The sequence below is a fragment of the Oculina patagonica genome, chromosome 2, assembly GCF_052425735.1.
Source record: "Oculina patagonica isolate OP01 chromosome 2, crgOcupat, whole genome shotgun sequence".
In the NCBI taxonomy this organism is placed as follows: Eukaryota; Metazoa; Cnidaria; class Anthozoa; order Scleractinia; family Oculinidae; genus Oculina; species Oculina patagonica.
In genome coordinates, this window is record NC_135759.1 from 14,199,866 (window position 1) to 14,215,384 (window position 15,519).

The 15,519-nt window shown below is 37.2% G+C and overlaps 1 protein-coding gene across 1 annotated transcript; it reads right to left on the minus strand.

The window, feature by feature from the left end:
* Positions 1-7,406: 7,406 nt before the first annotated feature.
* On the minus strand, positions 7,407-14,309 carry LOC144643084 (RING finger protein 122-like). The gene is made up of 6 exons (XM_078502223.1): positions 14,203-14,309; positions 12,210-12,349; positions 11,698-11,764; positions 10,161-10,208; positions 9,697-9,776; positions 7,407-8,943 (listed from the first exon to the last, which is right to left on the minus strand). Exons 2-6 carry the CDS (start codon positions 12,317-12,319, stop codon positions 8,811-8,813), a joined length of 438 nt encoding a protein of 145 aa, XP_078358349.1. The 5' UTR covers positions 12,320-12,349; positions 14,203-14,309; the 3' UTR covers positions 7,407-8,810.
* Between the last annotated feature and the right edge of the window lie 1,210 nt (positions 14,310-15,519).

Below are 15,519 nucleotides of genomic sequence, written 5' to 3' on the forward strand. Positions count from 1 at the left end.
ATTGGAGTTTGTTGTAAGCTTATTCGTGATTGTACGGAAGATAGCTCTTTGTTGAGGAGAACTTGAAATTAGTTCTTCGTCCACTTGTATTTTGGACACATGTCAGATAATGTCAGATATGAAATCAAGACAGTTCATTGTGACCTTTGTGTTTGTGGTGTCTGTGATGACCTTGAAAATAGCGACAACTGAAAGCCGAAAATGATCCGATTTATGCTTGCTGTACACACTGCCTGCAAGCCGGCGGGCGAAGAGGAGATGACCTTGATCATACTCATTAGGCCTTTTTTGGCGGTCCTGGTGCACAGAATGCAGCCATTCTGAGTGTTGAAGAGGCGTTTTACGTTCCAAAAAATGTTATTATGACTACATTATTTAAGCCACTTCAAAATGACTGTAGTTTTGGGTTAATTAGCCTCCTGCGCAAGACACCCACGCTTCGTGTTAGGAGCTGCAGCGAAGAATACAAAATTTGTCTTTTTGTAGAATTATATGAAAAAAATGTAAAACGTGAAAGGTTTTATGATATTTGCTTTGCCTCAGTTGCAGTACTTCTATTTCTATTCGGATTCACAGTTGCTATGTGTTCTTAATTTACACTTGAAGATCTGACTTAAAGCCGCAGATCCTAACTTGGCAAACGACATCAGGGTATCTTCTGGGGTAACGAAACGACGAGAACTTCCTACCTCTTCTTCAGCTGTGGGCCAACATCTGTATTAATTGCAACTGATGGATTTATCGATACAAACTGCCGTGCGTTCGAGCAGTGGAAAATTACGTTGTGGAACGCACTAGACCTTCCAGCCAGCTGTGAGGTTAATCGCCAGATAGATAGATGGTCATTCTCGAGTGAAATCCGCTTAGAACTGACCTCTTTTCGAGTTGCCTCACTGAATTAAATTGCGCGTCAGACAATTAGTCGGAAGGGAGGAAGGGAGGCCTGCAATTATATGATAAAATAGATGTTTTATGATAAAATAGCGAAATGTCCTGCTAGAAAAATATCGAGAGGCGGAAGAATCCTTTGACTCGGTCGTTACGCTATGCGTGGCGTTGAATGATAACTTTGTTGACGAGGTCTCGGCTATTTGTTTGTATAACTGATTTGCAAGAAGTTATTCGTGGTATTTCGATCGCTGAAGGTAATCTTTGACCGCAGAGAGCGAGGAGACATATGCCGGGAGAGAAACTTGCCAGAAGTGACACAGCTTGAATCTTGCCAAAGAAATCATCGAAGGTCAGCTGAAGCGGGCAGGCCTTATTTTTTGAGAACGTGAAAATCATTCTGGAAAGAAATTTTAGCTCAAAGCAAAAGAAAAAAAGCTGGAGTTTTCAGGAAAAGTAGTGCCAAAAATGGTGTCAGGGAGTTGCACTAGAAGTTGCCCAAACTTAATCTCGCTTTACACCAAATCGTCCAAATCGACGGAGTATCTCGCATAACTTCTGTGAGCTGTATGTCTATTTTTGGTCACCTTTTCTAGAAACAGAAGGGCTGACGTTCTTTTAGCAATTAACTGATGACATGATTATGAAAAGGTGATCTTTCAACAATACTTAGCGAAGTAGAGTTAAGAGGAAACTTGGGTAATTATCACTTGCTTGCAGATGCAACACAAATCGCACGAAACTAACTTGCTACAAATTAAAATGAGCTGATTCCACTTGTATAATTTTAGACCCACGTTGTTTCATTTTCGATAAGTATGATTCATGCATTCAAAGCTCTAAAAAGTCTTATTTAAAAGTATACTTTTAATTTTCCCATGATAAAAACATGCATATATTTTTTTCAAATCTTTTGATGTGTTTTTCCAATTATGGCAAATATTGTCAGCAGCCCTTTCTAAACTTGTTTTACCAGTATTTTTTTCATTTTTTCCATTTCTTTATTAGTGGAGAAATGGAAACTTTTCAAAAGCATGCGAGCCTAAATGAGGGTTTTTAGAGGGGATTAAAAAATTCTCACGTCCACTTACAAGCATAAACGTATTCTTTGTCTTCTCGGACCTGCCACAACGCGAAGATATCATGAAAAGTGAAACCGGAGTCATTTGTAAGTTTGGCTTTAGCTTGCGGTTTGCTCTTGACGACAGTAAGATTTCTAAACTATTAATCGTATCGAGTGTCATTACTGACAGCACATAGTAAATAATTCTAAGCTAAAATATACTCTTTCTATATATACATTTTATGATACTGGCCTTAAGGAACCAAGATACGGTCTTCGTGTGGGTAGTCGCCTGTTTTTGAGACGTTACCAGACTTATTGCCTGACGAATATATCGCGAGAATGAAAGATAAAAGCAATGTATCCACCTGGCCGTCACATATGTGATCTGCTCTCGGTCTCTTGTTTGTTGTGATGCAGCAATGACGTTTGTTTTTATTTTGATGTTTTCATGCATACAGCTAATATGCTTTCTTCTTAATTAGCAACTGTTTGTGGCTCAATTAATTTTTAAAGACGATTCACTAGAAGGTGATAAGAAAAACATGAATTTTCTAATAACACCATCTGGACTTTTATGGGAAAACAAAGTTTTCAAACGTTAAATTTGTAATATCAGAATGCCGGAATAGAAGATAAATGTTACAAAACGGACGTTTTAAAATTTGGCAAACTTTACGAATATTCTTAAGTCTAATTTGTGCCTTCAACTAGCTCTTTAAAAATTAGGCCCTTTCTACCTTTAGAATTATTTGAGAGTTATTTCACTTCTTGCTAGTACACTTACCTCGAATGTCTTCGCAGTTTCGTTGAATAAATGTTGGTATTGGATTTTAAAAAGCTGCTCAATGGCCTTGATCAAAAGAAAATTCTCTTGTTACGCAGTGCTGTTTCACAAATGGAGTTCTTACCAGTGACAATAGCACAGAACAATAACAAACTTTAGTTGCGTATTCACGTACTAACAACAAGTGGGCGGAGAATATTTCCTGTGACAGGAAAGTGGCAAACCGGGCAGTAAATCAAACGTTATACACCGGAAAACAGGCCGGAACGTCACGTACGCTCATACAAAACACTACAAAATGTTTACAAAGGAACTGAATGTGCTCATTGAATAAATATAACTTTTGAGATAGGTCACGAAATTGTGCGTTTTTTAGACTAATGGATTGAGTTTTTAAACAATCTTAAGCCTGTAAAGGTATCTTCGCGATATCGGCCTCTTTCCTTCTGTGGCGTCTACGATTTGAAGTGCTTTGGACACGATCGACGTAGCAAATTAATCTGTTTTGCAATTGAGATCTTTCCAGTTGATCAACCAGTTAGTAAAAGATGTTAATCGAAAGATGGCGCTTGGTTTTTGAAATTACGTGCAAAAAATCGCGTTTAAAAATCGTGCAAAATGGAAAAGTTATTTGCATGCGCTTTTAGAGAACTGGAAAATGCGCCTCGACAAGAATGTGATAAGAAACGGCCAGTTAATAGCTGATAACAATTTTAGCCAGATCCATGACTCATGGCTCGTATTAAAGGCTCTGTCGACAAAAAAGATGATAAAATGACCTTCATACGAGTTTTGAAAAGTCGGCGACTATTTGAAAACTTGTTTTCTTGATTAGAAATGTTTTAGCTGTGATGAGCAATATAAGTCAAGACGGCCTGAGGCTATATGGAAGAAGTGATGCGCAGCTCTGCGGTACATTTCTGCCCGGAATAGAGTACTTAAAAAATCGGCAGTTTTGAACTGTAATCAAAGCTGACGTCGGAGCACATAAGAGACTTTTTAATAATGGAAACCAAGATTTCCTAAAACTCTTGACTGCCTAAAATGTGAGGGGATTTTCTTTAAATGTTATCGGTGCTTTTTGTCCCATTGGTAACTGATTACATATCCGGACAATTATAGTGGCGATAGCCATAACTATAAAGGAACAAAATGCCATTGTCAACACTCTATTTGAATGATACACAACAATCAGCTTTCCCAGCCAAGTCCGACAAGTCCCACGCTCCATGATAAGAGAGTTCACAAGAAAGCTTCAAACGTTCAAAGATTGAGCAGTAATGCCACATATCTGCGAGTGTATCTTAACTGTGTTCCAAACTAAACAAATTAAACCCACTAAAAAGTGTGTGATAAGAATTGTAAGGTCATTGCTCACGATTGATTGCGACAATTCGATCGAAATTCGAAAACAACTTATAAGAGATCGAAGTGAAAGCCTGGCCTGAAGATAGGATGCTTTACTGATTACAGTGACCCTAACGGTATCTTAAACGTCCTGGGAAAATAGCGATAGCTCGCGAACTAAAGTAATGCTATAGAGAAATTAAAAAAATAGTTTTATGAAATGAAACCCGAAATCAGTGCTTTGCGCATAATCAACTGAAAAACAACCTCCTCCTCTCTCTCTTGCCAGGCAAACTAAGTGGTTGCGACTATTTTATTATACTTTCAGTTAGTCCAAAAACAGTACAAAACCGATTTGATTCGTGGCCGGAACTCAGTTAATTTCCAAGGCGATGGCAATAAGCTAGCTGTCGACGTGCCTGTTAACTTTCGGTTTATGCGCGCTCGTGCAACATAGTTTGATTAGACAGAGAAGCCTTTGCAGATCCCTGGAAGTTAGCATCGTTGGACGATTTATTTCGGTTCGGAAAGTTTGTATGGAAAAAAGTCGCTTGTGGGCGGCAGCAACTTTCTCTAGGTACAAATAAAGCCGTGTGAAAGTGACTTTCCAACCGCCATATGATCTGAAAATTGGCTACCTATTTCATCATGGCTTTTCCATTTCTCGTACGGTTCGATACGGTGCCACCTTTTTTGTGAATGACAAGATCACGTGACAGGGTTTTCCAACGCACGGATTTATAAAAATGATATTTCGCAATCTAGAAGCAAACAACCTTGCAAATACTGTGAGTGTCTTTGATGTCTAATTGGTCAACGGAAGTAAATGTCGGATTATTTCTAAAAAAAATCATACACTTTTGTTTCAGAATTCATATTGTAATCACGTGATACTAGAAGTCTTCAACACCGGGCAGGCAGCAATTTTAGATTTGAGTTAGTGCCAAGACAGAGTCAACGCTATAAGTGAAACTGATTTGATCAAATGTTTCTAGATAAGTTTGATGAGTTTGTGACTAAACGTGCGATATCACTTGAAAAGTCGGATACGGGCAAATATTAAGGCCACTGGTCAAGGACCACTTTATATTTCCCGTCGCTTACATCAAAGAAGACCGCTCGCTGCCATGGATTCCGAAGTTCGTTGTTTTATCATCAAAAATGAACAATTAATAACTCACTTCTAACTCGATCCATTAACTGGGCACCTTAAGAGCTGAGTAAAAAAAATTATCTGTAAAAGATAGAGTGACAATTGATACCTTAGCAAGTTGTGAAAATATAACGGAATGAATATAGCCTCCGGGCGGATGAATCAAAACAAGATGGTCGCTTTTATAGATCAAAGCTGTTTCGTTATGACAACGAACACGCTCGTTGTGTTATTATCAAAACGGGAGAATTAAATCCTTTTAAAACTCAATTCTAAGGTAAAAAATCACCTTTAAATTGACCAAGGAATCGTCTTTTTAAAGAGCTCATTGCCAGCTTGAATTCTTACAAGCTATTTTTGGCTAGCCTTAGGGATGAATCACAAAAATAAAAGCAAATATGACACGTTTAGCTTTCCGTCTGATATCGGTATTTGCATGTAAAGGGCACCGCTGGGTTATTTAGAACACACATGAATACGAAAACCGGAATAGCTTCTAGGGCTTCTTACAAATGAGATCGTCAATTTACAAGTGTATCAGCTCTGTCGGGAGGTGCTCCGTTAGGCGAAAAGAGATATCCCGCGCTTTTAAAAAACCTCTGTAAAAGAGCACGTTTTTCAATTTAAAATTGAACAATATTATTTTAGCTGTGTCAACTATTAGAAAGTGCCCGGCCAATGAAATATTAGGCTATATAAAAATCAATTTAAAAAGCAAATATGTATACTAATAAATTCAAGGTTAAATTCACCTGTATGCACGATCATGCCATCAAATATTTTCTTATTTTTCAAAAACAACGCTTAAAAAATCAAAACCAAAAGATACACTGAGGTTACTGTAACGTTAACTTAAAGTAAAAGGTAATAAATAAATGGAAAGCACTTGACTGATTAAGGAATGGCTTTCCATATTACGGGAGGGGGGGGGGAGAGTAGGGAGTAGTGCAACTGCGTCTAATAAACACATGAGAAGTAACATAATGCAATACAGTGTGCCCAAAGAATTCCCAACAATTCTCGATCTTTCTTGAACATGTTGCAGTGAGATGTTTGATGTTTCAATGAATTTTAACAGCACGGCGCGCTCTGTTTCCGCTCAAGTTTTTTCAGTTTTCCAGCAAAGCGTTCATTTATTGGAGTTGATTCCCTCCCCCGTCTTCTTCAATAATTATCACAATTAATTCTTTACTCTGGTAATATTTCTCTGTATATTACTGTAGTGGCTTTTGTGCTGAAAATACCTGACTTTATAAATTATATATGCGATTGATGCCTTTTCTGCGTCCAACTCGAACAAGCAAGTGTGTAAGTAGCGGAGTCTAGAGCTAACGTTGTGAAGCACTCCAATAAATGCATATCACATATTACATACTGTTATCTCAAGTGTTACACGGTTATCTTAACTATTTATACAATCAAGTGTACTGACCTGAACTAGGGAAAGGTCGATTACTTGAAAGAGATTCAAGAGATCCAATGTTACTAGTTACCGAAACATGGGTTCATGAACGTTCTTCACAAGTCGAAAGGTATACGACATTAATTAACATGCCTTAAAATTGTATCAACGATATAGTGCGAAGAGAAGTCCTGGACTCTAACGAATCAAATATGTTAAACAGCGAGAAAAAATTCCGTCCCGCTCGTTTCTCTTAGCCGGCTTGGCACGAGAAAAGGGAGGGCTTGGGGACATAGGTATTTTACATGAATTAATTCGAATTTTTTTGATTGGCTGTTTAGAACAAAGAATTCCTAAACGGAAGTCGAAAACGTAACGACTCGTCATCATTACATTATCTTTTGAAACTTCGAGAATGCATAATGAACCGGGAGTCCTCGAATCTAGGACTGGAAATTCTGTGTCCCCAGAGTTTTTTCGGCGGGGGGCGGGAGGAGAAGGGGGGATTCTAAATTTTTTACAAGAATAAGGGTATAAAAAGTCAATCTGAGGTTCGTTAAGTTTTTAAGATTTTAGTCTACTCCTATCTCATTTGAATTTTCAAAAATAGCGAAACAGCGATAAAGAAAACAAACTCGGCGAGGTACAATTTTCGCCGCTCCGTTTATGTCATCCAATAAATGCAAGAAAGGAATTGATCTCGCTTTTACCAGGGGTGGGTTGTGGGGAGGGTGATCACTCGTCACACAGATATCGATACCAAACATGATTCTCCCATTAAGTTTATTTAACACTGCTCCATCGTCGTATCAAAAAATATGTTAAGAGCATATTTACAAAATTACAAATTCATTAAACGCTGTCAATGGTACAAGGTATTAACAATATCTGGCTAAACATAAAGTGAAAGGGGTTGGTCTTTCGACATTGGTTCACGTAAAGGCATTGATCCCTCAGTCTCCGTCAATCATTTGCAAAGCCAACATTGACTGTTAGTACATTGTCTTTATAGCCAATCAGATTTCTCCAATTTTCTGATAGGTTGTTGTATCAGGACAAGCTATATGGCTCGATATCAACAGTACTTTTCTTGGCATAAACACATCGAACCTGATGACCTTATTTCGTAAACAGCTAAATGTAAGAAAACGTCTAACACAAGTAATAAAAAACCATGTTACACCCGCCTTCAGTGTTACGTGCATAGCGGGTTTCTGTCGACATCCATCTGTCGACGTGCTAAACAAACAAGACGGATCAAAATCCGCCAATCACAGCCCACTAGCATGACCTTCTGACCTTGTGGGTTATTTGCATGAAACCAACAATGGTATACATCGGTTTTGATTGGCTCACTTCAAGCAGCACGTCGTAAGATGCTGTCGAAAGATCGATGTAGAAAGATAGCTAAAAACGTAACACTGAAAGGAGGCGTAAACTACAACACAATAAATCACCCACTTTACTAAGTTACTGTTAGTAACATAACACTGAAACAGACAAGATGATATTACTTCAAACCTTTTCACTAATTTCTATTAACAGTGGGTATTACAAACTTCTAAAAGCTGTCTCATTCACAGCCATTACATAATGCCCCCCCCCCTCCCCCTCCTACTAAATACATAGGTGCATACACTCTTCGGGAACCAAGTTACTATTCCCAAACAGTTAGCACTCCTATCACATTTAATACCTTGCTTTGGTTTAACTTATGGTTTAAGTCAAGCTGAAAGATTAGGGAAGTTGCTGAATTTTCCATTGACTAGAATTTTTGAATATTCATAATGTTAAGTTATGATATCTTCAATAAACCCCCACTCAATGTGAATAGACCTTTTTACAATTTAAAATATAAAAAGAAACCAAATCCAAAAATGAATGCAAAAATTTTCTAGTGTTTTTGTGCTTCCGGGGAAAAACTACTAAGTGTTCACACAGAACTATATCAGCTGTCGATAACGTCTGCTGAATAAACAATAGCTATATTAATATATTTATTAGTTGATACATTATCCACTGTGATTGTTTTGGTGAAAACCTTACTTTACCAGCCACAGACATACGTGTATCAAAGTCAATAACTCTTGATCCACACACATTCCGTTAGGTTAAATCCTAAAGTCCATTGCTTTGTCTCATCTATTTCTCCTTGTTGCTCCGACACCACTCATATATCCAAAGGATTTGTTAGCAGAGGCGTTCTCTCTCCTCCAATGTTATTTCCATTCTCATTTTCATGCCTGCAGTTACGTTGGCATATAGGACATGTCTCTTTGATTTCCATCCACTTCATTATACACCTAAAAAAAATTACAGTGTTGTCAAATTAATTTGTCAAGCAGTTTCAATGTGGAAGGGCTGTTTTCGATGTTTTATGTACTGGACATTATTTCCAGATCATACTGGCATCCACAACTTCCATGCATGTGGTGTCGGTGCAAGATTCTAAGGATGTTAGGGGTTGGGAAGGTTTATCCTGCATGTAGTCTACTTGCCATACCTGGACTTTCATCAGGTTAACTAAAAACAACCAAGATGTGTGCTTAGTTTGGATGCATAGGGGCTTACCTGGGAAATTTTTGAAAATCTGAGCTTTCAGAAATGCCACACTTTCTTGCAATAGTTATTGCATATTTACTCGCCAATTTTTAGCTGTTATTGGTAAACGCACAACTTAATTTCAATCATGTCACCATTATAATTTTTAGTGTTTATTGTGTTGCTTTTACATTTCACTGAGTGCTGCAATCGTGGCACTTATTCCAATCTAGAAATTTCTGCATCTCCAAGATTCACGCCCATGTTGATGGCCACTTTTTTATAGTTCGGAAACTGGTCAGTTGTGATTGGATTTAACGAAAACATTCAGATGTGCAATAAAGCAGTGTTCTCTGACACAGGCTCAAATCGAAGGTCTTTCAGACAGGGGTCTCTTTACTCATCCTCCAACTTTCCAGAACTCATTTTTCTTTCAAACGCTTGCACTGAGATGGAATCACTTACATTTTAACCAAAATGAATATCTAAGATTAGAAATGGTATGTTTGACTCACTTGTGATGATAGGCATGTCCACATCTACAAATACTGATTTCTTCCTTGTTTCGAAAATCATCCAAGCAAATTGCACATGTCTAACAAACAAAATACAATATAAACAGGCTTAAGACAGAACTGCAGAAAAACAATTGCACTGACTCATGGATGTGGAAACTAACAAAGAAAACCAAAAGTGATTCAAATCTTTCACCTTTTATTGCTCCACTTAGTGAAGGACACAACTGATAAATAAGGTATTTGATAAAACAGTACTAGCTGTGTTATGCATCAAATAAGGTTGGTTTGGCAGTTTAGTTTGGTACAGCAAATGATTTTAGGTTCACCAGATTGTCAGGGTGATCAGAGGGTGCTCTTCTCACGTGCTGCACAGTTTAAGGTGTTTCATGTTGTTTTTCAAATATACATACTGTATAGTACTGATTTAAAATAAACATTTTAGTGGAGATTTGAGTACTTACATCACTCTTTAAGGAAACCTTCTTTAGCCATTTCCTCTTGTAGTTTCCCTTCAAAATAACACAATAAACCATGATTATGAAAAGACTAAACAAAATAAATATAAAAGTACAAATGCTGTGGTTCAACTTGAGTTTTGGTTTAAAATTTTTCAAACCAAATTATTTGACTTTTACTAATGTCCTTGTTCCAGATTATGATAACAAATAATAACTACGAGACAATGAAAAATAAAAAATCAAACTGGTTGGAAAGATTTTAGCCTGCGAATACAGCCGCCTCTCATTTGCTCCTGCTACAAAGAGCGAAATGCAAAGAGAGACGTCTGCAATTTGCGGCCAGAAATTCCATACTGATGACGTTAACAACTATAATTGGATTTCCGCACACCACACGCATTTGGTCTTGCATAATTATATTTTCGTTTTCAGCCGCTCATTACTTGCTTGATCACAAACACTTTCAAGGCAGTCAAGGACACATTTACGGGTCACTTACAGCGGACAACTTCATCGCAAAAATTAGGAATCCCTATACGAGTTTTACATTTGTAAGATTTGGAAAAATAAGCTGTGAAATCAATAAATGACATTGTTTTAGAACATGAGCACAACTCTCGGAGGTGTTGGGCCATAAAAAACATATACTGCAACGTTCATAACAATTCTTCTGAGTAGTGGCAGGGGGGGCGAGTTAGTTTCTTCTTTCCCTGCTGTTCGTCAAATTCTGTCTTTCTGTAGCATTTATTCTTCAGTTGAGGGTCGTTAAGGATTGTTCAGGTTTATCTGTTGCTTGTTTGTTTTGCCAGCTGCCTTTTATAATATGTCAACAATAAAACTTCGGTGTCAAAATTGATCTATTTTTAAGGGCCGCAGTGGCACATCCTTTCTGTACATCTTTGAGGTCGATCATCTGGTTATAAAGGAGTTTCTTTTTGTTTCCCAAATATTTATGAATTATAGAAATTCCAAGGTATAGCTTCAGTGTAGTTTCACGATCCTTCCCCCGGTCAACTTTTAGTCCGCAATAACATCCGGCTTTTTACCGTTCATGTAACAAAGTGTTATCTTTCGCATACATTATATAAATAAACTAGCTGACCAATCAGCGCTCCTGTCCAGACTCTGGACAGATTTACGTCATAAGTATGGAATTTCTGGCTGCGAATTGCAGACGTCTCTCTTTGTGTTTCGCACGTAGTAGCAGGAGCGAATGAGAGGCGGCTGTATTCACAGGCAAGAAAAATTTTAAAACAAAAAATTAATATAAAATTAAACTACTGACAACATTAACACAACAATAATTCCTATAATAATACTTATAAATTATGATGTGTTTATGTTCATCACAGTCTTGTCCACACTGTAACTGATCAAGGTCACCAAAGTGACCAAAATGTTTTACATTTAAAGTTCTTAATCAGTGTCAACCTCGATTTGTATGTTCTTGAAAGTAAACGCTGTTTTTTTAAAAGTAACCAGTCCCTTTTGCAGTACATCCTAATGTTACATTGTGTCCAATAACCTCATAGAGAATTACCTGTCTTAAGCCATTATATTCAATTCGTCTTGAAGATTCTACATCAGTGTTTAACTCATCACTGGTCCTTGAGAAAAGAAAATAATCATGTGAGCTTATTGTCACTGCAAATGAATATTGCTCTCTCTCCTCCATGTGCACAATGCCTTTTTATAATTAGTGTCAAATATAGTTATTGTGTTTTCCCCTAATCAAATACATAATAATTATTACATATTAATTCTCAAGACATTGTACTTCACTTTGAAATCTTTCTGATGCAATATAAATGAAAATCACAATAAAAAAAATTGCAGGATAACCAAGAATGCAGTTACTGGATTAGTACCATGGCCACACGAAGATACGCAGAGACTGTCAGTTTTACAGGCCAGTTTAAAGTTGTATTAGGCCAGCTACTGCAGCTACTTGTGCTTTAAAATCTTTTGTTGTTTGTGCCACTGGGTTTATGTCACTGCATGAATATTATAATTTTTCTAATAATATAGATTAATAGATTGTACACGTCTTACCTCAGAAGATAACAGCAGAATGCAAAGCAAAGTCCAAGTATAAGGAAGCCAATGAAGACGATGGGTAACAAGAATATAGCGGGGTCGTTAAGATAATCGTGATCACTCATGGCCAGTGCTGGGTCACAGCTTAATTCATCCTTAAAATAAGAGATAACAGTCAAGAGCCAGGTACATTACGGAACCTGACTCCTTACGTACACTTATAATTACAGGCAGGGTTGGAAATATTGGCCGGTGTTTGGTATTTTCCATTCAATTTTACCAACCAAAATTAAATAAAAATTAAAATAAATAAAAAAAAAATTATTTTTTTGTATATTTTTTTTTTTTTCCTTAAAAAAAAAACACCCATATATTTTTTTTTCTTTTTCACTGGTATATAATACAGACACCTCCCTATTTAGGGCAGTTCACCTAGTCCAAAAGAAACCAAATTTCAGATAATCTCTACCTCTGTAATATGGACACCTCCATGTTATGGACACAGTCTTTCCTGTCCCTTCAGTGTGCATATTAAAGGCATTTGACTGTACTGTGTCATCTAACTAGGCAACTGCCTGTTATTTCCTGTCTCTTCAAATTATCAAACCCAAATGATCATCAAATATTGTAACTCTTAGCGTGACTCATGTCACCTTCGTTGTGGCCACTGTATTGGGATATGGCTGTTATGTTTGAGAAAGGTTGACCAAGGTTGTCCCACAAAAGAACGAATTAAGTGTATGCAATAAGGTGGAAAGGTATTATGGGTAGTGTCAGCTTTCTATTGCTTGAATGAAATTCGTGACCTTTTAGAGCAAAGTTACTGTAATGAAAATCTCCCTTCAGGTATTAGTGATTTCTCCCTCCATCTCACTGAAACATTGGAACTTTGATCAATTCAAACAACAGAAAACTACCACCACCCATAATACCTTTGCCCCGACGGGGAGGGGGCATCCGGAGGGAGGAGGGGGTGACGAAAGGGGCGGGGGCCGGCAGGGGGACGGGAGGGGGGCGGGGGGGGGCGGGCCCACGACCCCGACGACGGGCCCCTGGGCCTTTGGCATGGTTGCATACCCTTTTACATATTTTTCCAGCAAGGCTTCCTCTAAAAAGCTACATATCCTGTAACAGTCATTTGCAGACACAGACAAACTGATCTGTTACGAAACTCTTATCATTTATTTATTCATGGAGCTTCAATTCTGATTGTTTGCAAATCATGAAAAACCGAAATTAATTTAAGTTACAGTGGAGCATAAAGCCAAATAAATTCAAGCTAGATGAGTGAAAATACTATACATCTGAACATAGTGCTTTCATTGTTTTGATTGATTATGCATGGTTCAAATTGTTTTAAATATTACTTGTACAAACATTCAATATTAATTACAGTACCTAACTAAAACTAATCTTTTTCGAATGCCACTTTCTCAAACATTCGACATTCAAACATGTCTAAACAAGATTACACAAAATTTAACTTTTGAGTTAGCTTCGTATTTCTATAGTGTCAGGGTAATCACGCTTGTAATTTTAAGAAATTATCCTTCTTTTTGGACTAGTTTGATACAATATACGACGGCATGCAATATTGCCTCTTGTTATATTGTTGTTTTAGTTTTAAATGCCCCGATACGACGAATATTTTAAAGGTAATGAGATCGAAATAAGCTTCCTGCCTGTTTAATTAAACAAATTATTTATTTCCAATGTTGCCGACTTTCTTTGAGTTCAATTTTTAGGTTTTAGTTTGCTACTTCTGAAGCTATCAACATACGAAGGATCGATCGAGGTTTTTAAAGCCTAAAATATACAAAACGTAGCTTAATTTAAATAGCTGGGATGAGCTTTTTAACGGTTGCTGTTTGCCTTTGCATCAAAACAACGTTACGTAGCTACATTCGATGCAACGGTCCTTTTAATGCAGGGGAAATGTTATGCAATATCCCACATAACTAAGTCAAGAGAAAAGCGAAGTGAAGACAACGAAAAGCAATCAACCAACCTGGTTTAACCATTGTGATCATACTGCATGAGGTGCGAACACAGCCCAAACGAACGACATCATACTTCCTTCGAGGCCTCGAGGGAACTGTGTTTTGTTCTTCTTCCCGACGCTCTTAGCGAAATGACAATGGGGTAACTTAGGGGTGGGGGAGGGGTGGGGTAATGCGCGCTGGGATTAATTGGCGTTTTCGTTCCAAGTCAAATTGTGTGCAAACCATCAACGGGAACCCCAATAAAGTATATATTTTCTTTTTTGAATAAAGATTGTAAATGAGGATTTTGTTTACATCATATAAACCATAATAAGCGACGTCAGCATTTTGTTTACAATTATGATGTTGCGCAACTTTAGGTTTATTTGAGAACACATTTACCTGTTTACGTGAGAGCCTAAACTTTTATGTGGAATTTGATCTACATATATTGGTTTAAAAAACGGTGTCTCAGATTTTTCTTTTCTTGCTCCATTATTTTTTTTATGAATTTTTAAACTTTAAAATGGCGTTTTTAAGGCTTCTTTAAGATTAAAAATTCATAAAAAATTATGGAGAAGAAAAATCTGAGACAAATTCAACATAAAAGTTTTGGCTTTCATGTAAATGTGTTCACTAATAAACCTAAAGTTGCGCAACACCATAATTGCAAACAAAATGCTGACGTTGGTTATTATGGTCTATATGATCAAAACAAAATCCAAAATTACAATCTTTATTCAATAATCTTTCAGAAAATTTGTACTTTATTGGGGTTACCATTGATGGTTCGCACAAAATTTCACTTGGAATGTAAACGCCAATTTTCCTTCCGTGATACCTTAAACCAGACTATATAATAGTAAATTGTAGAGGTTACTCTTAAAATTTGCGACGAGCATCCCTGTCACTTTTGTATAGGAGTTACTAGTGTGCGGGACTCCGTTTTTTCTAGTGTTTCCAGATCAATGAGCACACTCCATCCCGCATTTGTTTTTGTTTTTTTACCGGACTTTTTCCAAAAGTCATTTTAAGTCTTATCCATTATTTAAGGACTAAAAAATACAAATGAAAATTCGAAATGTAGTTGTATTTGGCGGGAATTGAATATAATCTAATTTTTATTATTGCCAAGAGCGCATATTGGCGTTGACAACTTACATTCATCACAAGTGGTGTGTCAAAGCACCTTCGAAATTCGCTGGTTATTGCTCCATTTTCATCTGTGCTGACTAAAGTTTTTGGCTGCAATATGCCAGTAGCTGAAAGTGCAAGACTGAAGATGTTTTATGACTATGCACCAATGATTCAGATCCGGAAAAACCATGTAAATCCAGCGTTAA